The sequence below is a fragment of the Eublepharis macularius genome, chromosome 7 (assembly GCF_028583425.1).
Source record: "Eublepharis macularius isolate TG4126 chromosome 7, MPM_Emac_v1.0, whole genome shotgun sequence".
Classification (NCBI taxonomy): domain Eukaryota; kingdom Metazoa; phylum Chordata; class Lepidosauria; order Squamata; family Eublepharidae; genus Eublepharis; species Eublepharis macularius.
Window position 1 is genome coordinate 75,279,933 of NC_072796.1, and position 24,868 is coordinate 75,304,800.

At 39.0% G+C, this 24,868-nt stretch overlaps 1 protein-coding gene across 2 annotated transcripts in view; it reads right to left on the reverse strand.

Annotated features, from left to right (window-relative positions):
- The window catches only part of OSBPL1A (oxysterol binding protein like 1A), a 92,904-nt gene that overhangs the window by 45,413 nt on the left and 22,623 nt on the right, over positions 1–24,868 (reverse strand). Inside the window, exons 4-15 of one of the 2 annotated variants that reach the window (XM_054985320.1) lie at positions 23,760–23,834; positions 22,200–22,311; positions 19,881–19,966; positions 17,885–18,029; positions 17,117–17,184; positions 16,998–17,042; positions 16,248–16,321; positions 16,105–16,168; positions 14,755–14,853; positions 9,699–9,824; positions 4,811–4,892; positions 3,791–3,897 (exon numbers count right to left, since the gene is read on the reverse strand). In XM_054985320.1, the coding sequence (XP_054841295.1) occupies positions 3,791–3,897; positions 4,811–4,892; positions 9,699–9,824; positions 14,755–14,853; positions 16,105–16,168; positions 16,248–16,321; positions 16,998–17,042; positions 17,117–17,184; positions 17,885–18,029; positions 19,881–19,966; positions 22,200–22,311; positions 23,760–23,834 (1,083 nt within the window). Of the gene's footprint in view, positions 1–3,790; positions 3,898–4,810; positions 4,893–9,698; positions 9,825–14,754; positions 14,854–16,104; positions 16,169–16,247; positions 16,322–16,997; positions 17,043–17,116; positions 17,185–17,884; positions 18,030–19,880; positions 19,967–22,199; positions 22,312–23,759; positions 23,835–24,868 lie in introns of those variants that run through there. The other variant, XM_054985321.1, reaches the window with a different exon arrangement.

The window sequence follows — 24,868 nt, forward strand, 5'->3', positions numbered from 1 at the left end:
GCTCCAAAGCGCACCCGCCGCCGCCGCCGCCGCCGCCGCCTTTCAGCAGCAGCTGCTGCTGCTGCACCAGCACCTCTGCAAGGCTTATCGCGAGAGCCAAACTGGTCCCTCAGGCCAGCCGCAGGCTCGCCGCTCTCAGGCGGGAGGGAGTTTCAGCAGGCGTGCTGCGTCCCAGCTTGCGTTTTCGGCGTTAAACCCTAATCCAAAAACGGGGAGGAGGGGAGGCGGCGATGCAATAGAAAGCAGCGCCGTCGAAGGTGCCTGCCTGCGCTTGGACCATACTGGGGTTGCCAACTGTATCTTTAGCCCTTTTACACAGTAAAACCTTCACATCTTTCCGAGCAGTCAACGGTACCCGCGGAGCTGGAAAAGGGCGAAAGGACAGGAGGAAATCTGGCACAACGGACCCTGGAGGGCGAGGAGCCACCGAATGCATCAAGAAACGAGACCCCCAGAACTCTGCTGGAGTTGCTATCCTGCACTCCAACTGAACTTATTACCAACTGCGACCTTCCTGCTGGGTCCTAAAGACACAAACTTCCACACAGCAAGCCACATCTTTGCCCAGTATAATACTGAGTATGTTGGTTTATACTCTTAATAACAAGGTCACATTTAGCTACCGATTTTCACCCTAACCCAAATACTGAAACTTACTTGGTATCAATGTCATCTCTCCCCAACCCACCCCATTTTTGGTAGGAATTCTGTGCCTAATTTCAGCCAGGCTGAAATTCAGCAACAAATTTTCTCATTCCTGCATTTCTTGACCACAAAATGCTGCTCTTATTGAATTAACTCCAACCTCAAAGTTCTTAGGCACAGATGCCCAATCAGAAAGAATGTTGCAGTGTCCACTTCTCTTTAAAATTAGAAAGATGTAAACATAAGTCACACAAGCAGATGCTCAGAAAGCAGGGTATTGACATGATCAGCTCCCAGTTCTATATTCTGTCAGCAGTGCTGTACACACACAACCCCACCACTTGGGTAGACTGAAATTCCACTCAACTGCAGCAATGAGAACACTTGAACTCCATTCCAATAAAGGTGCTCTGAATTACATGTGAAGTACCAATCACCACCACACCAGCCCCCAAGAATGTGTGCCATAGCATTAATACTTCTGATATAATCTGATGCACATGTTGAAAAGGGATTCAAATGCTGATAAAATTGATGTTCAGTAGCAGTCACATCACTTGGAGAATACCCGAACTGGGCCAGGCATGGACAAGCCACAATACTGCCCCTCCCCAGTTTGAGTTCTACAAAGAGAAGCCCTGCCTCACCAACTTTGTGTTTTTCAAAAAGGGGTTAACAAATATATGGATAAGGATGATCTGGCAGCCATTAAATAGAATTTCCAAAAAGCTTTTGCCAAAGTCCCTCGCTGAAGGCTCCAGAATAAACTTAGTAATAAGAGGATGGTTCCTCTTGAGGATTACTCATAAGAAACAGAAAACAAAGGGCAGCAGTAACTAGTCAACTCTACAATGGATGAAGGAATCAGTGATGTCCCCAAAGGATCTATACTGAGACTGGTGCTATTTATCAGTAAGTGACCTGGAACTGGGAGGTGAGCAGTGAAATGAACAAGTTTGCAGTTGTTACCAAATTATTCAGGATGCTTAAAGCTGGATTGTAAAGGACATCAAACGGATCTCTCCCAAATGGGTGAGTGGGCAACCTGACAAATTAGGTTCAGTGTAAAGTGATGCACACTGGGGCAAAAAATCCTAACTTTACATAAATTGACCGTGTTCAAACTGGCAGTGACTGACAAGAAAGAATTCCTGGGATTGTAATGAAAAGTTGAATGAAAAGGCTGACTGAATGGGGGACTTACACAGTTCCTATAATCTGTCTCTTACTCAGTTCATATAATCTGAATACAATTACATTCTCCAACAAACATCTGGAAGCATATTTCATATCCTTTTTCATTAATTAATAAAACATACAAACAAACTCATTTTTTAAAAAATATATAAAACTGCAAGTGTAATTTTTTCTATTAGCACATGGTTTGTGCATTCAGGAACCAGCTACTTACCTGAAAATGCTATAAGGTGTTTTTGCAAACATGACCAGCAATGCTGTTTGCAAGGAATCAGGGAACAATGTCAATGTGTGTCCAACACAGATTTAAATAGCCAAACCCATTAACTGTTGCACTTTATTGTTCTAATAACTGTTCTCCATACATTAGAAACTCAGTATAATGGGTACAAAACAGCAAACACAGAATTACAGAGCTGACTGAAAGGTGGGAACAAAACTGACAAAAAATTCATCTGTATGCACATGATATAATGCCTCACTACACTAGTGTATGGAGAACAATTTTACTAATTCAATGTCATCCAAAATATCCAGAATTAAGGTCTAATTTAAACTTCAAAACACAGCATGCTAACCACCCTAGAAAAAATCAGCATATCTTGATCTCTATCCCACATACAAGCAACCTGGCTGGATCGATCAAATGGTCTATATAGTCCAGCAATCTCCCCCAGTCTCCTAATGGCCAACGAGACCTCTACACAGCCTATAAATAGTGGATAGAGGTCAAAGCATTCCTCTGTTGTTACTCCCTGCAAAACGGCAGAGGTATGCTGCCTTTGAAAACAGGTTCTGTCTAGCCATCAGGGCAAACAATCAAAGAACTTTTTCTTTTGTCTATTGAGCTTTCCAAGCCATCTAATGAAGCAGCTACCATTTCATCTTGTAGTAACCCACCACACAGCCTTACTGCTCAAAATTAATTTTGTATAATATTGGACTACTCAATGGGATCTTGAATTTTGCAGTCTCCGAGCACCTCATTTGATACTTGGCTTTAGGCTATTTCCAAACCAGTACTCTTCTTAGCTATATTTCATCGTTTCATGCCAAAAGACTGAGGAAGACTCTCTTTCCTCCATCCAGTACTAATTTTCCTTTAAATAATCATTCACTACTAAGTTATAACAACTCATTTGGAGTATACACTTACTCAAAACAGGCTGTTTACATATGTATTTTTCTCAGTTACTTATGAAGGCCAGAAACATTCTTAAAGTTTAAGCATGCACAACTTCACCCCACACAATTCTTCACAAACCCAAGCATGTTGGCCAAGATATAAATTAACATTTTCATCTCCCAAGACATTTCTCAGAGTCTACAATGGGTTCACTGTGCTGGCTGCATTATCATGTAACTGGTGCGGCGAGTCACGATCAACACAAGCTTCCTCATTTGCAAATATAAGTTGCTAAGGAAAAACAAAGCTCAGAAGAGATCTACTATCCACAAAAATACTATCAGTCACTCATAACTTGATTTTAATGCAATCTTTATACAAGTACAAATTTTTGCAACTTTTCAGTACCATAATAACTTGACATTTTATTATAGCCTTCAATTATATTACATTCTGCACAGAAACGGATAGTAGTTACTGTTACCAATCATGGCAAAGCGGGGGACCATGGGGCCAGCACAGACAAAAGCTATGTGGGACAGGAGCGGTAGCAGGAGAGAATTAGGTGAAATTGAGTGAAAAACCTGACTGGATTCAATGCCAACGGCTTAAGCAAGGATACACCAGAATTTCAATATCTGAAGCCTGGAGATACATGTGGTCCCAACTGATAAGAGAAAAGCAACCACAACCAACTCTACTAGAATTTATAACCCAGGGCTGAACCTAGAGAAAGGCTCATATCCAAACTCTGATCTTGTAATTTTCCTAGATAATACCTGCCACTGTTCTGACTGTGCATGCCACAGACAATATACCTACTCCTTCTTGCTTAGTGAAGAGTTTGAGGCAGGTATTCAGGGCTTCACAAGTTTCTCTTGATGTTTCGGAGACCACTTCAGCTTTCTTGAGAAATGAAATGGGCATTCCTTTAAAGGAAAAAAGTAAGATAGAAGACACATTTGGTTTATCAGTTTCTTCCAACTTCTACTTATACATTTTAGCATATGTAAGTTAAATTGCCTATAGTTAAAGTGCATCACAGTCGAGCAAAGCAGAGAGTCATAACCTGTCAAAGCTTTCACAGTCTAAAAACTGCAGGGGAAAAGTTTTATATCTGTTGCTTGAGAGGCAAAAGGCATTACAAACTGGAGAAGAAACTAGTTCCCTCTAATAAAGGCTATATAAGATCTCAGACAGGAGATCATGGTTCACAGAGAAGTATAATCTGTGATTAAACAGCAGCAGGAGACTCAGGATTATGACAGGTCACCCTATTGAATAATATCACAGGACACAACAGAACTGCTGCTACAAGCAAGAATAGCACTCTTTGTTTTTGTGTCCTTCTGAAAGTCATTTTTTCTGAGCTGTTTTTTAAAATCCCAAATGGTGAATATTTTCAAATATTCATTACTGGGGTGAGAGATTAGGTTTTCCTGAAAAAAAAACCTGTCCTGTTTCCTCAAATAATTAAATATTTGAGAAATTCAATCATTTTGCCCTTTCCCTTGTGTTTCTTGTTACTCTAGATAGTGAGCTATCAGGGCAGAGATTTTTTTTAACCTTTGAAAAATTATTATTAATTAAATAAATTAGGAGAAAAATCAGGGTATAAATCTCTAAATAAATAAATAAAATTCTGTCACAATATAATGGAATTAACTATAGTGGCATAAACAGTCTAGAAAGGTGTCTTTTGGAGATAACTGGGCAGGCAGAGTAGCAGCAGCTCCTTATTTATAAAAAAACTGGGAAACTAATTTTTTTGCCAGCTTGATAAAAACAAAACCAACCAGTTTTTGAAAGCAGCAAAATAGTTTCTTACTAATTAAAAGTTACCTTGAGAAGTGTCATAGGACTTGATCAACGAGACAAAACTAGAAATCTCTTTATCTAGTCTTTGTTGACATGTCTGTGCTTTCTGAGGAAAAAAATTGAGTTATTATCATGCTATGCAAAAAGCTTCATACCCGAAAAGTAAGAATTCTTTGGTTTTCTTCAAGTGGAAATAGGAAACTGTTTTAACAAGAATTACATGATAATAAAATTTACACTGAAAAAGATAGCAGCTTACATGTAATGTATTTGGATAATTTATTTTATTATTGTTTATTGTATGTTGATTTTAGAATTATTGTTTTCTTGTTTTTATTGATTTTAACTGTTGTTCACCGCCTAGAGCCCCTGAGGATGGGCGGTTTATAAATTGAAATAATAATAATAATAATAATACATATGAACAATTCTTCTGAATATTACCAATTGCCATGTGAGTTTTCTTTTACCAAAAAGATGCACAGTCTGATTTGAAAACTTAAATCTGTCCTATACAGAGTCAGACCATTAGTTTATCTTTTTAAATTTTTTTTTTTTTTATTTTTCAGTATACTACACAACACTACAATAACACTACACAAGACTATCACAAGGGAAGGGAAGAGATGAAGAAAAAGGGAAGGGACCATTAGTTTATCAAGGTCAATATTGTCTACTCTGACTGGCATCTGATCTCCAAGGTCTCAGGCAAGGACTTTCACATTACCTAATACCCAAAAAATTTAGCAGGAGACCTTCTGCATGCAAGTTGTACATTTAAAGCATATATCAACTATATTTTGACTGAAGTGTGTTTCATAAATTCCTTGGATAGTTATCTCCTTAATTTTTGCTATTTAAGAGTCTTTTCTTTTTACCAAAGGATAAATGAGGAACTTCTTATTCAGCCAAACAGCCTATACCAGTTATTACATTTCCTATCTGACAGTGCCATGAAACTGAAAAGCTAGCACACTCTTCTGGATGCAGGTTGGTGCATGAAATGTGCCAAACCCATTTGCATTTCTCCTAAGGCATGATCACTTCCTTTGCAATACTAGCTAATTGAAGTTAATTCTGAATTTACCATACTGATCATTCTTAGCTTTTTATTAAACACTTTTATCTATATATGCCTTACTTCTTTTCCCACACAATTCCTTCATATTAGAGGCATATTGGAACATGCACATGACATCAATTTCTGAACTGAAGCTCTCTATTGTCAAAAGTATGTCTCCCATTTACAGAAGCACAATTGTTTCAAGGTGACACAGCTGATACTCAAATATCACAGCATAAATTTTTTAGGAACTGATGAAGCAAGATAGACTCAGAGCAAAATTATTCACTAGTTGCCCTAAAAATGAGCAATATGCAATAAAGGTTTCTCCTGAAACCATTTGCAACAGTACAACATGTAGAACTACAAGCCAAGCACAGAATTGGGGCATATTCAGTTCTGTGTACATTATATATAGTTGTGTACACAAGTGTGTGCACTGAATTATTTGTGAAATAGAAAGAAGGGGCTGGTCAGGAAGAGGACAGAGCGGACAACAGGAAGTAAAGTGGTATAGGATTAATCTAAGACTAACAGAGAAAGAGTCATACACACAGCAATAGATGTACTATAATACCTTTTACCAGAACCTCTCTCCTTGGTTGTCAGAACTTTCTATAGGCCCTCTTCGGCTCACTGATTGACTAACTTTGCGGATCAGATGGGAAACTAGCTTTTCATATCTGAGAGATCAGATATGCACATCATCTTTGTGTAATGCGTTCATTCATTGCAACATCAAATCACCATTAAATGTTTGGATTAGGTTGTTCTTTCATCTCAATTCAACACCTAGACAACTCATTGTAAGCGCAGAAAGAGCACTTGATCCAGTCTTTAGAACATGTTTCTTAGTCTCTTCATGTACACAAATTCACTCTTTACTTTTTCCAGGAGAAGGAACACATTTGAGAAAGGGCAGCTCAGTTTCCATATCAATGGACTTAGCTTCTTTCATGCTAGACAATAACTGGATAATATAAATTCAGATACTTTGTACTATTGCCAAGGGATGTGCAAGTCCAGCACTTATGATGCCCAGCAGCTGACAGAACTCCATCACAGCTTGATAGGAAGCAGAAAATCAGGACAGAACAGTTTATAAACTTCTCCACAACCTTGTTCTAGGTCTCTGCTTCCACCACTACAACTGTGAAAGAAAACCTGTTTCCTTTCCCCCCCTTAAAGTTGTTTTGCTGTTACTAGCTGGTTTAAATAAAATCACAAGGGGCTGTTATCAGTAATTATAGCCCACTGAACTCATGAATGAAGTTAGCACAAAGTGATGAATCATCTCAAGAATATATTGAAAATTCTAAGGTTATTTGGAAGTTTAAACTGATGTAAGTAAGGTGTTTCTTCAACTTTGCCATTTGCTTCTATAGTATATATGCACAAGTAAAAATACCTATTAGAATTTAGAAATAATATTTAGTTGTACATGATCAAATTATAAGGATTAAAGAGTTCCTTTCTCCTAAACTGATAAAACTCATAGGACAAGCATTTCACATTTTTACCATCAATTTCTCTCTTCTACTATTTACTTACTTACTCAAGCTTTTATGCAATTGAAAAACAGTCTTTGGGAACCTAGTTCTAGAGGCAAATACCAGCCAAACTCCCTCTCCTGGTTAGAAGCAGGAAAAAAACGTCACCCATTTACTATCATTCCCTTGCTCTTCATATTTTCTTTAAATGCAACATTCTTTCTGCTAAGGACATACACAGGCTACATAGCATTTTTATTTAGGTAGTTAGCTGAAGGACTTCAGAGCGTTGAAAGAAAGAGTTAAAAGTGGAAAAATGATGGCATAGAAAGCAAACGTTAATTAAGATGTTTTAGATTAAATCCCCTCATGAGAGCACTTCTATGCCTCTAGAATTTAATTTAGAATTTAAGTAGCCATGCCTGGGGATCTACATTTTAAAGACGTTTGACACAACCCTCTGTTAAATTGAGCCAGAGAACCATATCCAGGAAAGAGATTTTTAACCCCATACTGTTTCCACAGGCTTGTCCTCCACTTCCCATCTGGCATTTGCATATACCAGTTGTGGAAGGCAACACAATCTAGACTGAGAAATAAGCACCACAAATCTAGAGAGATCAGCATCACAAGAAAAGACTTTCTCTTCCAGAAGTCCCTCTCCTCCAGGGACACTTCCCTGGCCTTTAATTGGTGAGGAACAGCGAGGATGATTTAAACTTCAACACACACAGCCATGAGAAATCCCGATCACAGATTTCCCCATCACATCTAATTTGTTTCTTACAATCATTCTATTCTTATTTGTGGAACTCCATTCATCTTAGAAAACTGGTGTGTGTGGGTTGGTACGGGGTGGCCAGAGAGGAACTACAGCAAAGGACATGCTATGTTTGTGAGGAACATATCCTGTGATACCAAGGAGATATCTATCAATATAAACAAGCATGTACATGAGACTGGAATGATGGTGTTCTGTAAAAAGGTAAATATGGTCTTTTTGTTTTGTTCAAGGTGATGACTCAAGTGGAGATTATTTAATCTACAGTATATGCAATCTCTCTCATCTTTGGAAGGTGACACTATTCAGCCTGTGAGATGCAGATAAAAACAGACTATGTTTACAGTTTTACACTTACATAGAATGATCAAAGAACTGTGAGATGGTTGATGGTAAAAATGCTTGTAGATAGAGTTGCTTTCTGCACATTTAATACAGTACTCTGGTTTAGTACTCTGTGTTTCCAGCATGCTCTGCCTATGCATTTGATACAAATATGGCAATTAAGTTTCCATAGTGCTCTCTCTTATCTAACAGAAATTAATGCTACTTCTAGACTTCTCAACACTTGGAAGTGGGGAGCACTTTAATATAATAAAGAGGTAATAAGAAGGGGTCTAGTGTAATGAAGTGGCTAGAGCATTGTACTAAGACTTGGTAGACCCAGGTTTAAATCTCCACTTGGCCATAAAGCACATTGGTTAACTTTGGGGTAGTCGTTCCCTCTGAGTTTCACTTCCCTCGCAGGGCTGTTGTGAGGATAAAATGGAGGACGAGAAAAACCATGCATTGTGCCCTACACTCCTTGAATGTAAAATAGGATAAAAATTTGATAGAGATAATATCCAGCATTCACATTTGTGCCCCCACTTAGGGTAAACTGAAGCATTTGAATATTTTAATGGAAGGGCTCCACACATTTTGGCTAGGCTCTCTGCAGGTTATATATTCTCTCTCCTGAATCCTCAGAGAGCTCAGAGAACAAAGTTGTATTTGCCTTTGATCTGAACGTTTTGCAGACAGTTGCAGTAACACTTAATGGCTGTTACGTATTATAAATGTCTAATAAGAAGGGAGAGAAGTTGCTCCTCTTTCTCTCTAACAGAGAACTGAGGAGGAGGAGGGGGGAAGGAAGAAAAGGAGCAGGTTCTCTCTTGGGAACAGACTTTTGCAGAAAGGATAACCAATGCCTTCCTGCTGCCATCACTGCCTCCTACAGAAGTCCAAAAGGAAGGTAGGGGAAAAAAAGTTCCCTTCTCTGGCATCCCTCAAGTTCTCTATGGAAGGAGAGGCAGTTTCTTTTTCTCCTCCTGTTTGTGCTTTCTGCCAAAGGGTAACTCATGCAAGGAAAGGCACCTCTTTTCTGTCTTAGAAAACGGTGGGAGGCAAGGAGACATACCCTATCTCCCATAAACAGGGCTTTTGCTAGAAGAGAAAAGAGCACTTACTGCTGACAAGCACATTTAGAGAATCTTCTTTTAGTGGACAGATCCACATTATGTAATTCTTTATCCTGCAGAGAGCCTTGAGAGTTCTATACACCATGAGAATAAGAAGGCTGCTACTACTCATACTTACTTTAAGTGAATCTTGCAACTCAGCAACTGATACTGGATCATCCTCTTCATCATTGTCACTCAACTGTTCCTGACTACAGTAGTGTGTGCTGTATGCTGAATGGTCTTCTATAGCCTGTACCCAGTTCTGGGGAGGGGGGGGGGTCAGAAAGGGAGAGAAAAATACAGTTTTACTTCTCTTTAATATGCAGCATGCTAGGCTGAAAATGAACCAGTCCCTATCTAGACTACAGTGGCCAAGAGACAACTAGAAGGAGTTTGTGATGAGTCAAAGAACAGCAGATGGCCAAATAGAGTTGGATTGTACAAGAATGGCATTTTTTCTTGGTCATGCATTATAACAGAAAATGCAGGATTCAGCTAACTATTATTACTACTAATCACTGATAAAACCATCATGAATTTGTCTATCTCATCTTAAAGACTAACACCTAAGCCATTACTATATCTTAAGGCAATGAATGCCGTAAATGAATTATGGTGGTGTGAAGCAACATTTGTCTATCTAGACTTCCAAGAAAGTCTTAAGACAAAGGAGCAGATGTCCAAGCACATCCTACTATATAAAAGGATAACCATGTTCCAGATAACTCACTTCCTATCCTGGTGCGCTTCCAGAGGGCGCTGCCATGGATGGAAGCCCAGAAGAGGCAGCCCATCCCTCCAAGAGCGTGCTGCGGCGGAAAGCCCAGGTCAGGATCAGGTGTGGAGCAGGGGGCGATACCTGCCCTCCCGACTTCACCTAGCTGGGATCAGGAGCAGGTGGCAATGCCCACCCCCCACCATCACCCAGCTGGGACCAGGAGCGGAGCAGGTAGCAATGGCCACCCCCCTTCACCCAGCTGGGATCTGGAGCAGAGCAGGTGGCAATGCCCGTCCCCCTTCACCCAGCTGGAAGCAGGTGGCAATACACACACCCCACCTTCACCCAGCTGGGATCAGGCGCAGAGCAGGTGGCAATGCCTGCCCCTGCCTTCACCCAGCTGGGATCAGGAGTGGAGCAGGTGGCAATGCCTGCCTGCTCACTCTCCCCTTCCTAGATCCTGTTGTATTTTTTCCCACAATGGGCTTTGTTACTAGTGGTAGATATTTCTTTAATAGAACTTGTGGATTATGAACAGGCTATACTCTTGAGTATATTCACCTGTGAAGACCTATTTCCTGATTTCACTTGTAAAGATTTGTCCCTCACAGCCATTTTCTGAAACATCAGCTTTGATTACGCATGCATCAATGATCATATGATGCACTAAACTGTTAACCTTCCTAGCAAATGGCTAGCTGAGGTTACGGTGAAATTAAGAATACTAGGAGGAAATGTTTGAGGGAGAATCTGAAGAGTAAAGTCTTATTTCAAGGCAATTCCATTTGTGTTGCTTTAAGTTTTTGCATAGAAGTAAAGATATTTAGCACTAAGAGAGAGTTGATTAGCCAGGCAGTGGCTTGGTTCAGACATAATGCCATTCTATACTTTGGTGCTAGATGAACAAGCTTGGGGGGAACCTCAGGTTTGCACACTCTCCTTTCTCCCCACGCACCACATATTGTTCCAAGTTTGCAGCCATGTTGGTCTGCAGCAGAACGTGGCATAACTGAGATGGTATAACTAGTGTTGTTAGGTCCAATGTTTTTTTTTTTTTGCACCAGACCTAACACCACCAGTGACACCATCTCAGGTTCATTTGCTTGTTTATCTTTCAACGTTAAATACACTACCAAGTGTTGGCAATGCCCTTCCACTCTCTACATTGGACCAACAGGTCAGTCTCTATGCAAAGTAAATGGACATAAATCTGACATTAAAAATCACAACACTCAAAAACTAGTGGGATAACATTTTAATCTTCCAGGACATTCCATTGCTGACCTAACAGCGGCAGTCCTCAAACAAAGATGCTTCAAGTGCAGATTACACGAGACTGTTGAACTTGAGTTCATTCAGATGTTCAGAACAATGGAAACTGCCCTCCCCCCATGCTGAAGAAAGACATTGGATTCTCACTTCCGGAATGGCGTGGCGGCGTCACAGCAGCTGAGTTTACAAGCTCAGTGCCGTGATCTTCCTGACTCCTTGGGACTCAAGGATTTGGACCCCCAAGACCCCCCATGGAGAGGGGGGGCAGGCCAGAGCAAGGTGGAGGGGCTCATGGAGTCTGGCAACCCCTGTTGGAGCCCTCACACTGGTTCGAAGGCAAGGACCGAGGGAGAAGCCTAATATGGCTCGCAAGCTACGAACTCCGAGATTTTAAATAAGCGAAAATAAAGCGGAGATTCCTGACAAGATATAAGTAAAGACAATTGAAAGACCGAAAAAGAATGATTCTACCTGACATCTCTCCAAGTAAGAGAATTGTTTATGGCTTTACGAGGGCTAGCCAGCTTGACGAGGGGGGCTTTATTATCCCCCAGAGAGGCAGCTGCTTTATAAACCAGGAGACTGTCACTGAAGAGTAATTGCAAGGAGAGGTTTCCTGGGGGAGAGCTGGGGAGCAAAAAATTCAGAACTATAAGCAGCAAGAGCAAAGGAGCTTTTAACTAGTTTTAAGAGACCTTTGATTGAACATTTGAAAGTGAGTGGATAAAATGGCGCTCTCTGAAGAGATATTGTTAAAGCTGCAGCAAATCTCTAAGCTGATGGATGACGTATTAAGAAAAGCAGATGAGACGTTTGGATTGAAAACAGACAAGGGCACCGTGTTAGACGCCAAATTAGAAGAAAACTTTGATGGGACAGATTTGAAAGAAAACTGGAGGAGAAACAACAACAAAATGGAGGAGAAAACCAGTCTTTTTCTGTGAAAGTACGAAAGGTGAAGAAGGGGGAGAAGCGTGGAAAGAAAGCTGTGAGGAAGAGATCTAGTGTATTTCCTCTGTATGAAGCAAAAAGCGCACAACATACTTCAATTAAGAAACACATCATAAAGATAAAGACAATCAGAGACATAACAATGTATTCATCGACACCTTCCAGGAATGCTTAGAAGGCAAGAAGAGCCGCTTATGGTTCATCATCGGAAAGAAAGAGTTGCAATACTATTCTAGAGGGAGAAAGAAGAAGAAAGAAGATGGAACTTAAATTATGATCCTGGGGCTCTGACAAATAAGGAGGGTATATGGGATATATTGCGATTTATATATGTTCTGAATTCTACTTAAATTGCTTTGATATAAAAACCTAGAGAATCGGGAAAGAAACTAGACTCATGTGCCCCTTTTTGCTTTATGAACCTCAGCATAGACCTAATATAACTCTATATGTTTTTTTTTCCTTTTTAACCTGTTAGACATTGTTTATGTTTTGCTACTGGATTAGAAGGAGTGTGGCAAATGGGTTCTTAGAGTTTTCTACTCTCCTTATTTTTCTTCTTATTTTCCATCTGCGAGAGCTCTTTTCTTTCCTTTAAATAAAAGTATTGTAGGAAAGAAGGAGCTATAATACTATTTCTAGAGGGAGAGAGAAGAGGAACAAAAATGAAACGTAAAGTATGACCCGGTAAATGGGTCTTGGGTGTCTCTTATTTCCCCTCTTACTTCTTACGTTCTTTATTAGAATTTTTTTTATTTCTTTAAATAAAAGTATAAGAATGATCTTGAGATAAGATAGCTTCCAGGTCTAACAGGGGAAACACTAGGGAGGTAGAGGGAACCTCATAAATGTGTTAAATTTTAAAACCTAAACTATTGGTTAAGCTAAGTCTGCCTATACATTTGTTTTGTTTTTCTTCTGCCTTTTCACAATGAAAACACAAGTACTAAATCTCAGATGGCTTGAGATCTGATATATGAAAGATCGAGGGTAGGCTGTTATAAAAATCTCATTGTATACTTCTCTCCTTTAAGAAAATATTTAGTTAATGACATATATAAATAATGGGACTAACAATAGAATGTAATGATGTGGATGTTCACTTCTTTTTTCTGTTTCTCTTTTCTTCTCTGCTTCTGGCATGGCTAAGGGCTTAGTACCCTAGGCTTAACAACTAAAGGACTGTAATGTGCCTTAAGAAGATGCTCATTTAAAATATAAATAATTGTAAGAAATGAGAAACTGAATAGGTGGGTAAAAAAGAGCAAGGAAAAAATCCTTGGAGAGATCTAAATGGACTGTGTACTGTACAAAGAGAGAAAGAAGGGGGAGTTCAGTTTCCTTTTCTATGGATTGATGTCTGTATTGCAAATTTTCTGAAATATTGATCATATAATGACTATCTTGTACACGAATCTGATACTAAGTTGTTTTCTTTTTATTTTTTTTGAAAAACCTAATAAAATTTATATTAAAAAAAAGAAAGACATCGGATTCTTATTTCACCAGAGATGCTAATTTCTGCTCTAATCCAAACTGCATTGTAACATTGTACCTTTACATTCTGACTCCCTGCTTTATTTACCCCTCCCACCTCCTGTGTGTGTATGTGTCGTCAAGTCACAACTGACTTACGGCAACCTCAGCAAGAAACTGTCAAGGCAAGCGAAAAGCAGAAGCGGTTTGCCAATGCCTTCCTCTACAGAGTCTTCCTTGGTGGTTGCCCATCCTGCTTACCTTCTGAGACCTGATTAGATTGGGCTATACTGTACTGCCTTCCCTCCTCCTGACTGGAATATAAAGGCTCAGGGATCTCCACTCCTCCTTGTATCTAAAGAAGAGACCTCTGACTCCGCAAAAACCTTGTTTGTGTCTAAGGTGCCACTGGACTCTAAGCCTGCTATACCACAGATTATGCACTTGCCATTTTTTGGCAAACTATAGCTTGGCATTACATCTCTACGGGCAGTGGCAAACTCTGGGTCTGTGCTTTTTTCCAAACCAGATATGCAATCCACTGTTTGTTCAAGCTAGTTCAAATGAAACCATCTAAAGTTTGCCAGAAACTAAGAAACAATCAATTTATTCACAGACCGTGTATAAAGGAAGGAGGAATATGAGCCCAAGACACCCACAAGCTTGTTCATGAAATAAACTCCACACTTTGGTGTTACATCTGACCCAACCTGTAGATAATGGTTTTGCTCCAGACTTGGGTCTAAAAGCTACTAAATACTCAATAGAAGCTTACCTCTCTTGATTGCTGAGGATTGTTCTTAGGGACTTTAAAACTGTGAATTGTATTATCAAAGCACTTGATAGAGAAGAGGCAACCATCTGCACTTTTTACCTTTGGTAGAAATCAAAGACAGCAGATTTGTAGCTGAGCAGTGAGTCATATAAATTAGGTCTGCTGAAATTATCTGAATTGCAGATTTTTAATTCTATGGGTATTTAGTTCAACATTGCTTGAGTCCATCACTGTGAGTAAGGGTAAAAGATAATATAAAATGAAACTTTAAGTTGTTGGTTTTTTAATTAGAAACTAGAATGTGTTATTTGTTTGATGTCTAGGAATTAGAACTGTCACATATCTAAGTTTTAACATTTGTTTTGTGTTAATTAGCTTTCCCAACATTAGTCTTCCTGTATGCTAGACCAACAGGAAATCAGGCCCACCCTGGAAAAATAAACCTTAAAAAAGTGCAGCATAAGAGACTTTTTCAAAACTATTAACAGAAAAAGAAATCATATAACTAAACAATTTGTTTAAACTACTGTGTGAGGGGGTTAAATTAAGAGGATCTACATAGGTTTCTTAGGTTGCTTCCACCTGGCAACAATTCTCTGCTAAGCTCTCATTACCACTGCAGATTCATAGACATTTGTAGCAGCAATGCAACACCCTCTTGGGGGGCTTTTCAGTGATATTCAGTGTCTGCCATTTCTTCCCCTTCTTGCTAGTGTGATGTTTGCCTGCCAAAAAAAACTCCCAAAGGTAGTAAATGTATGGCTATGTTTTGGTCGAGGAGGAAAGTGCTGTTAAAGCCATAGCTGATTTATGCCGACTCCTGCTGGGGTCTTCAAGGCATGAAATGGTTGGAGGTGGTTTGCCATTGCGTACCTCGTCATAGTGACCGTAGTCTTTCATGGTGGTTGCCTATCCAATTACTAATCAAGACTGATCCTGCTTAACATGATGAATTCGGGTTAGCCTGGTCTATCCAAGGTCAAGAACTATAGCAAAATATCTATACCTACTACCAATTTTTAAAAGCCTAGTAAATATCCCACTGGTGGTGGGAAATAGTAGATGTGGGCAAGGAGGTTTGAAAATCTAGACTTTCGCTATCTATATGGTGGCAAACCTGCTTTGAGTATGATCCTTCAGGAAATGCAGCAATGCCAGGAAAACTTGTAAGGTGGACAAGTGCACAATATTGGGTAAAACAAAACAAAACCCTAATACAGTTTGGTGTGTGTTTTGGAGTGGGAGGGGAGGGATGCAGCGCAGTCCGTTAAAGTTCTACATTTAAACCTAACTCTTTCACCAGTTTTGTTTGTATACAACAGTAATTGCGGAATTCCCAAATTTGCTTACAGTGCAAACGGCTTGTGTTAAGTGCTTGCATCCTTGGCGTCGATTGCCATTTCCTATATCAACCCTTCAAAAGACAGAACAAGAAATTAATCATACTCATTAGCATCACAGCTATCAAGAATATGGCTTAATTTAACACTTACTGTTTTTGGTACCAGGAGAGGACACCATGTTCCAGTACCACCCAATAAGGTTTCCAGCCAAAAAACCTTGAACTCTTGAAACAAAGTAGTAATAGTGAATAATCTGGACATCATGTGCTAGCTTTTTTATAAAATCAATTTAGTCCATATCATTATGTTTAAACAACGTATCTGCAGAATACTTCCCATTCAAAGTTTAAGAAAAATTTCATTTCAGGAAAAATCCTTTCTAAAGACTACTAGGATAGAAACACAGCATCATTATTATATCTAATAGAAATGGGGGAATTTGGCCAGTTCAAGTCCCCTAAGAGTTTATAGCATCCTTGAGGGGGATTTGGGGTAGGGTGGATAGATTTCTTAACAGTTTGTCCCTCTCTACAATTCCTTGTAAACCCTAAGTTTATATTCCTTCTAATAGCCACTCAGCCATAAAGTTTACTATCATAAAGAGGCACACTCACAAACAGTGTAAGGTTTCCTAAATTCTTGAGGAACTTTATAGGTATGCAGAAAAACATTTTCTTTATCCATCTCTCTGCCCCCAAATATGAGGCCACTCACTGCATGCTCATTTCCCTCAATGGAGTTAGAACAGGAAGATGGGATCATCAACTAATCGATAGGATCAGACTGTTGGTATGATATCTTTTGGGATTTACTGCACTACATTATTTTAGAAAGGAGAAAGAAATTATAGTTGAAACAAAATTATGTGAATAAGAACAAAGAAAAGAAAAAGTAAAGCACCTTCCACAGTAGACCTTCATATCGTTTCAAAGGTTTGTTGATCACCTATAAGAAAATGAGATATTAAAATACAAATTTATCCTCATGAATAGTAGCAATACATGATCTTTTATACCCACCTTCCCAATTCCCCCTCCAAGGAGGTGTTTCATTTCTGCTCCTTGAGCTAAAGCCAAGGGTGTCTGACCTGTTAAAGAAGATACATATTTCAGTAGATCTGAATCAGAATTAAAATATGGTAACACTATACATTTTATGTGACACAGTGCTAAGTCTGGGTCTTATAATAACAAGCAGGTCTACTCTGTTCAATTGGTTAAGCAGGAAGGGAAGATTGGGAGAAATATACTGCAACACCTGAGCTGAGCATTATTTTCCTTTTTATTTCTAAGTATAAAGCTAAGGCATGGCCAGCTGCATCTGGATCCAAGACCAGTTCAATATATGATAATTTTTAAAATTGTTGTAAATTGCTTTGTGTCCCTCCAGGGAAAAAAGTGAGCAACAAATATTTAAGGATGGATGGGCATGAACCAGAAAAAAACGAACCAGCCTAAAGTTCATGGCGGTTCGTCAGAAATGAGATCTGATGAACTGCTGGTTCACAAACCACGAACTGGCCTGTTTCGTCACAAATTTTGGTTTGTATTTCGGTTTGTGCCCATCTCTACTTACAGGTAAATGTGCATACAACTGCATTGTTAGTCTCTGTTCGTATGCACAGCTTAAAACCTGCTTAAAAGTCTGCAAAACCAGGACAGTGTACTAAGTACACTTTTATAATACTGAAGAATTGTAGGCTCAGCTTGATAAAAAGAAGTATCACTTCTATGATTTTCACAGAAAAGGAATGCTTTGAATTCATTAAATGAAGCTATTTCACTTACCATTTTTATTTTTCATTTTGGGGTCTGCTCCAGCTTTGAGTAGTTTCAGAGCACAGTGCTTGTGGGCCCGATATGCTGCACAATGCAGCGGTGTATTTCCCAGTTGATCTGTGCAGTTAATGTCAGGAGGCTTTGCCCTGTTTAACTAGAGAGTCACAGAAATTTCACTTATTTTTACATACCTCTGTAATTCTTTCATGAAATTTCACAGGCAGCTTATTTGGATTACAGAGTAGTATTTCTCCAAGATATTTTACCTGGCTGGAAAACTTCTCCACCTCATTCCCCATCTATTAAAATTTAAATGAAAAGCTGAACCGATACTGAGCCGGATGTTGGCCTCCACCATGACTAACAATAGGCTTGGATGGGGTGTGTGATTTCTATCTGAGAACAACACCCCATCCCCCACCTAGTGCTACTGCCCTGATCTGAATTGATACCCATCAGGTATCAATTTTATGTATTTTTGATACATAAAAAACACAGGAGATAAGTCAATAAATCTGTATCTCTCCATACTGGCCGCCATCTTCTCTCTCTTTTCAGGCTTCTTCCTCCAACCCATTTTCTCCCTCCCCCGTTTTCCACACTCTCTCTTTGCAGGCCTTTATCCAGTCCCTTCTTCTCTCTCTTTCCCCTAAAGTTTTCTCCTCCCATTTTCCACTCTGCCACCACTATTCCAGCCCCCCTCCCCTGCTTCCATTTTCTCTCATTGCAGTCATTTCTCCATCCCTTGGTTTCTCTCTCTCTCTTTTAAAGACTTTTCTTTCCCTTCCCATTTTGCTCCCTCCCTCTTTTTTTGCCCAGTATTTTCATCCTTCATTCTCTCTTCTCTCTCCTCCCTAGATTTTCTACTCTGCCTTTTTACAGCCTTTCCCGTACATCACCCCATTTCCTCTCCCCTACACCTCTGAAGATGCCAGCCACAGCTGCTGGCGAAACGTCAGGAACTACAATGCCAAGACCACGGCAATACAGCCCGGAAAACCCACAACAACCATCGATCTTGTGAGATTTCACAAGGTATCAGTTGGTATTCTCTACTTTGGAGAAATTACAACCCTCCATCTTTTAAAACTTTTTTGTATTTTTATGCAAGCCTGGGAATCCACCTCCCACCCTCGTCTGTAGAAACATGCCCCATCTCCATGTACACATTTTTGATATGGATTTTTTTAATCTACATTTTTGGCTGTGTTCAGACTTAGATATAATGTGGGGACCTCATAAGGACTTTCAGAGATCAGTTTATTTTACCCCTGTATTTCCTTCCCCATGCTATTTCCTCATTCTCTTCTCCTGGTAACCTCTTTCCCTTCTTCCTTCTCTCCTTCCTACTCATCAACCAGCATTTCTTTCATCTGCCCCCCCCCCAATCTTCAGATTTATTTTTATGTAATTTGTTTATAATCCCCTCACCTTTCTCCCCAATGGTGGCCCAAGGCAGCTTATATCAATCTTCTCTCCAACATTTTATTATCACAACAATCCTGTATGGTAGACTTGACTGGGCCCAGGCAAACAGTGTGGCATCAAGTCATCTGGTAGCTACCACTGCACCTGGGTCAATCATGCAAATCGCATGGTAGCAAACCTCATGATTGATGCTTGGTCTGGCTTCAATGAGTCCTCCCTCCAGGGCAGGAAGGAGAAGAGCAGGAGTAGACTGGGAGGCCAAAATAGCCCTGGAAAGGATCCTCCCTCTGCCTTTTACTAACAGAAGCCAAGGCTTGAAAGCTGACAAGATTGTTGTAGTTGCCTAGCTATCCCCACAATGGCTCTCAGAAGACATTCATTACTTAAAGGTGCTGCTTCTATTATTATTATTATTTTTAATAAACGAATATATATTTTTTAAATTTCAGGGTTTTTTTTTTTTTTACAAACTTGGAGAATTGCTCAGGTTTGCATAAAGATCTGTCATGTCTGTTGATGGTTCCAGTCTCTGGATTTAAGTATTTACCAACTGGACCATGCTTGGAATTATATATACCAATTCTGTGAGTTTTCTGGTCTCGCCTTCCCTTGCAGCTCCTAGGAGGATTTCTTCAAGTTTTCTTTCTTGGGTCCTTTCTACAGCTGGTTATGAAATACAGACAAACATTTGATCAAAATAATGTTCCTTAAAAAAGTGTTTCTTTTAGTACTAGATTCCAATTAAAAAGTGACATTATGTGAGTTTTCCCCCAGAGCAGCAACTAAAGATGTATTTACTTTCCCTGTGACTGGCATTTGAATTTCTCGAATAACACAGGCCAAGATTTGGTGACAAAACACATGCCTTAACACATGTATGGCCCCGGATTCAATATCCTGCTATAGAATCATCATAGCAGAGCTGGGAAAAATGTCTACCACACATTTGCTTGTGTAGATGGGCAACTTGCATGAAACCTGCTTTCATGTCAACAATCAAGAAAACAGGTCCATTTTTGATCAACATGTGTAAATGATTACACCTGGATCTATACAGCATGAACCAGCCATATAATGCAGACTAAAATAATCGTCCTTACAATTTAACTTTGCAAAAAGACAAATGCCATGGCAAAACTGGAAAAAATACCTTTAAGGACAATACTGACCCATGATATTATAACTTCTAGATTAGACTACTGTAATGAACTTTATTTGGGGCTACTCTTAAAGATAACTCAGAAATCTCAATTAGTGCAACATGCAGCTGTTTAGCTACTACACCAACTTGTCTCCTGGCTGCTACACCAATTTGAACATTTTATCTGCTCAAGTAAAGTTCTGTCATTTGCCTACTGCTGTTTCTAGGCTCGGTTTAAAGTATTTGTGACCCATTATGACCTGATGTACCAGTTGCACTCCTCTTTTCAGACTGTGCTTTGGTCTTCAGCCAAATCACATCTCTCCCTATCTGTTATCACCTAGTACTTCAGAATTGTCCTACTATTACAAAATAATAACATGGAGGAGGTTAGGTGAGTTCCCTTGCCACTTGGAAGACTGTATGTATCTCAGGACTTCTTTATGATGCTATGAGGGCAGAATGTCTTTGAATTAGTTTTAGTTTATTAATGGCTTAATAGTGTATGGACAATTTTTATAATCTATTCTGAATTTTTGGCATCTGAATAGCAGGTAGACAGTTTGTATTTATAAGCAAATGTTGTATTTTTAAATAGTTCTCATGGTTTTAATTAATATATGCCTTAAAGGCATGTGGTTTTTCAAGCCACCCTGAGCTTTGTTTAAGAAAGTCAGGACAAAAATATTTCAAGAAAGTAAAAAAAAAAATTATGGAACAAGACTAGGAAAACAGAAATTCCAAAATGCAATTCAGATAGGATGAAATTTCTATCCTGAATAGTCTTCAGAGTATTCTCAGTCCTATGCTGTAATATTAGGTGTTCAAAAAAAGAGTGGTTCATCATTATTTTCAATCATCAATTAGACAGTACATTATAGTTCCAAGATGGCATTCTTTATTTTATTGTTTTATTATTTATTTTGAAGATTTCTGTGCTGCCTCTTTAGAGCCCTGCTTGATGCAGGTTACCTTTAACATAATAAATTACCACTATCAAAAGAACAGGCCATTAAAACAAGCCAAGGGTCATAAAGATCATAAAATAGACCTCGGATCAGAAGCAGACCATTAAAAACTGGAAAAATAAAACTACTAATTAAAAGCCTGGATAAAAAGATACATTTTGGCCTGGTGTGTATATAAAAGATAGTAAAGTAGGTGCTAGGCAAGCTACAATGGGAAGAGCATTCCAAAGGCAAGGTGCCACAACAGCCAATGACCTATGTGTAGTTGCCACCCACTCGCTTCTGAAGGTGGGGACACAGACAGCAGGGCTGGAAAGACAGATCTTAATTGGTGGCTGGACAGTATGGGAACAGAAGGTCCTTCAGGTACCCTGTGCTCCAAGCCGTTTAGGTTTGCTCGCTTGAAGCCGCAGAAGCATGGAACCATTTGAAGGTACATCCACGTGACAATCATCTGGTGTACAAAGAATTGCTCCTGCTAAACATTATCCTCATAATACAAACATCATAGAACAAGTTACACCAAAAAACTTTGGAGAAACTGGAGTTATGCAGATAAACTAAGTAGCAGGAGCTAATCCTTATGGCAGCCAATGCAGACAGTTTCAAACAAGGCATACAGTGCTCATAACTGGCAAGAAGAAATCATCTCAGTCATTCAAGCAGATAAGAATTCACCATTTTTATACTAAAAAAAATGAGACTGAGCTAGAAACTGCCCGTGGGGCACCTTTACTAGACTTCAGTCCAAACTGCCCAAAGTTCATACATTTCACAGAACAGATACCTTCTAGCATCTCTCTTATTTCTTTGTTATGAGTAACATCTTTTGCAGTTTGCCCATTCCCATTAACAACTGAAGTATCAGCATCATATTCTAAAAGCAGCAGAGCCACCTCCTGAAAGAGAAATTTAGCTCCATTATAGGTTGTCACTATTATGAAACAGGTATTTTTGCTTTAATTCAATTTTGCTTTGCTTTGCAACTTGTATCCTGGAAATGAATGCCTCATAAAAATTAACAAGAACCCAGAAAGTTTTACAGGGAAATCCACAGGAGAATATTTTATACATGCCATCATCAACTGATGCCCACAATGACTAAGAACAAATTACAGGAACAACGGGTGTACCTCTGAAACAAGCCTTCTTCCAAGAAATTTAAATGACATTACTAAAAGTTAATGTGTGCAGAGTTCACATACATGTACAAGAATCCAGAGAAAGGAGACTAAATATTACTAATCTTCTTCAGTAACAGGTTAACACTCTTTTAAATGTTTTTAATATACAATACAAACTATTAATGACTCAATACATACACATACATATATATCTATCACAAACATAACTTGTATTATAATATGAAAGTATTTATTTTTTGCTTTTCCAAAAGAAATATGCTGACTGTTTACAACAGAATAATCACTATAAAATTACAATATAAACTATGAAAACACATTTCATTGAAGAGATCCTTGGCCCAATTCATAGAGGACCCCTTATATATAAGAAGCCTGAATTGTCCCTGGCCATACGCATGCCTTGCCTACCATTATGTGTAAAATCTCTGGTCTAATATAGATACAGTTACACATTTTTCATCGCTGAGGTAACATTATTTTTCCTGTTGCTACAATTAGATATTGCCAGGAGTATCTGATTACCACATAGTTCACACTGATGTTTGTCTTCACAGGGCTCTTTCCAGAGACAGCACAGGCTGCTTATGTGTAGGAGAAAGTCCTATGTAAAATATCTTGTAAATCCAAACAAACAATATAGAAAGCCTATTCACTGAATATAGTTACTTTACAAAGCTGACTAAGTTGGAAGCTCCTCTATTCATTTTGGAAATGTTTGTCCCAGTAACAGACAGTATGTCTACATCATTAAGAATGATGTACATTGAACAATCATTAAGAATAGCAAGACAAGTTGGTGCCACCTGTATGCCATTCTGTGTCACTGACTGACCAGTTAATTAATACTGCATTTCATGGTTAATTTATATAAAAGCTAGTATCTTTTGTGTATATGTGTGTGTGTGTGTGTGTGTGTGTGTGTGTGTGTGTGTGTGAGAGAGAGACAGAGAGAGAGAGAGAGAGAGACAGAGACAGAGACAGAGACAGAGACAGACAGACAGAGACAGAGAGGGACAGAGAGACTTCACCATCCCAGGGAAATGTCTCAAGACTTCCCTTCTTTGGGCACATCAAATCAGTTTTCATAGATGGGTGTCTGCACACAGTCCACCAGTTTAAGGATATGTTTGTTTCATAAATTAAAGAAACATGGTGCTATACACAACAAATCCTAGATACTAAATATGACACACTTACTTTACCTTGCGTCCAGTGAAAGCTGCACGATGCAATGGAGTGTCTCCCATGTCATTTAGCACATTTACTTCAGCACCGGCCTGTAAAGAGAAGACTTTTTAGCAGCATTTGCATCCTTGTCAATATTACAAAATATGATTTTGAGACCTCTTATGTCACTCCTTTAAAAGGCATTCTTGAAATTAGGTAGGCTTTTTGGCATCCTAAATCGTTCAGATCTATAAACCTGTGATGATTTGTTTACCTTTGGTGGAAGTCTAAATTTTTAGTGGATGTATTTTTAGGGATGGAATTTTTCCAAAGTAAACTTGGCAATTTTTTTGAACATCCACTTCTATTCACAAAGCAGCTTCCAGAAATATAAAATTAAAAATGTGAGTATACTAGATCCAAATGGCAGCCTCTTTCAAAAGTTGAAACAAAGTCATTTGGACCAATTATTCCATCATAAGACCATTTTGCTGTGCCTTGGCCACATGCAAATGAATTTAGTTTTAACTCGGGTGCTATTGCAGGCTAGATTGAAATTTCCAATCCAGTATGGACAAATGGCTCGCTACTTTTATGACTTAGACCATTCTCCTCATCTCAGAGCGTTTACATTGGCCCGACTAAACATATTCCCTTCAAGAATGGTAATTGGCCGATACAATAAAGTCTCTGTCCACGAAAGACTTTGTACATGCCCTTTAAAATCTCTTGACTCAATTCAATATATTATTTTAGACTGCCAATTGCATACAGCCCTGCATAAGGAACTTCTCCCTCCCTCATTATACCTTAACCAGCATACTAATAAAGACAGAACAATACAATATTTATTAAAAGACACAAATTCTGAAATTACAGTTTTGGTTGCCAAATTCCTCGCTGAAGTACCTAAAGTTAGATATAAGCTTTTAAAATAACTGATCTTACTTTTATTGTTTTATACTATAACCTGTACTAGTTATGTGCTCTGTGCCACATTATTTATGTATTCTCCTACTTTTATGCCATTAAAGGTGTTTGTTGTTGCTGTTGTTGTTGACTAGAGTGCTAGACTTTTTTTGGCCTCTGCATGGGGGGAAAACAGCAATGCCACTGTGCCAGTCTTCTGCGTCATAGCCCTAAT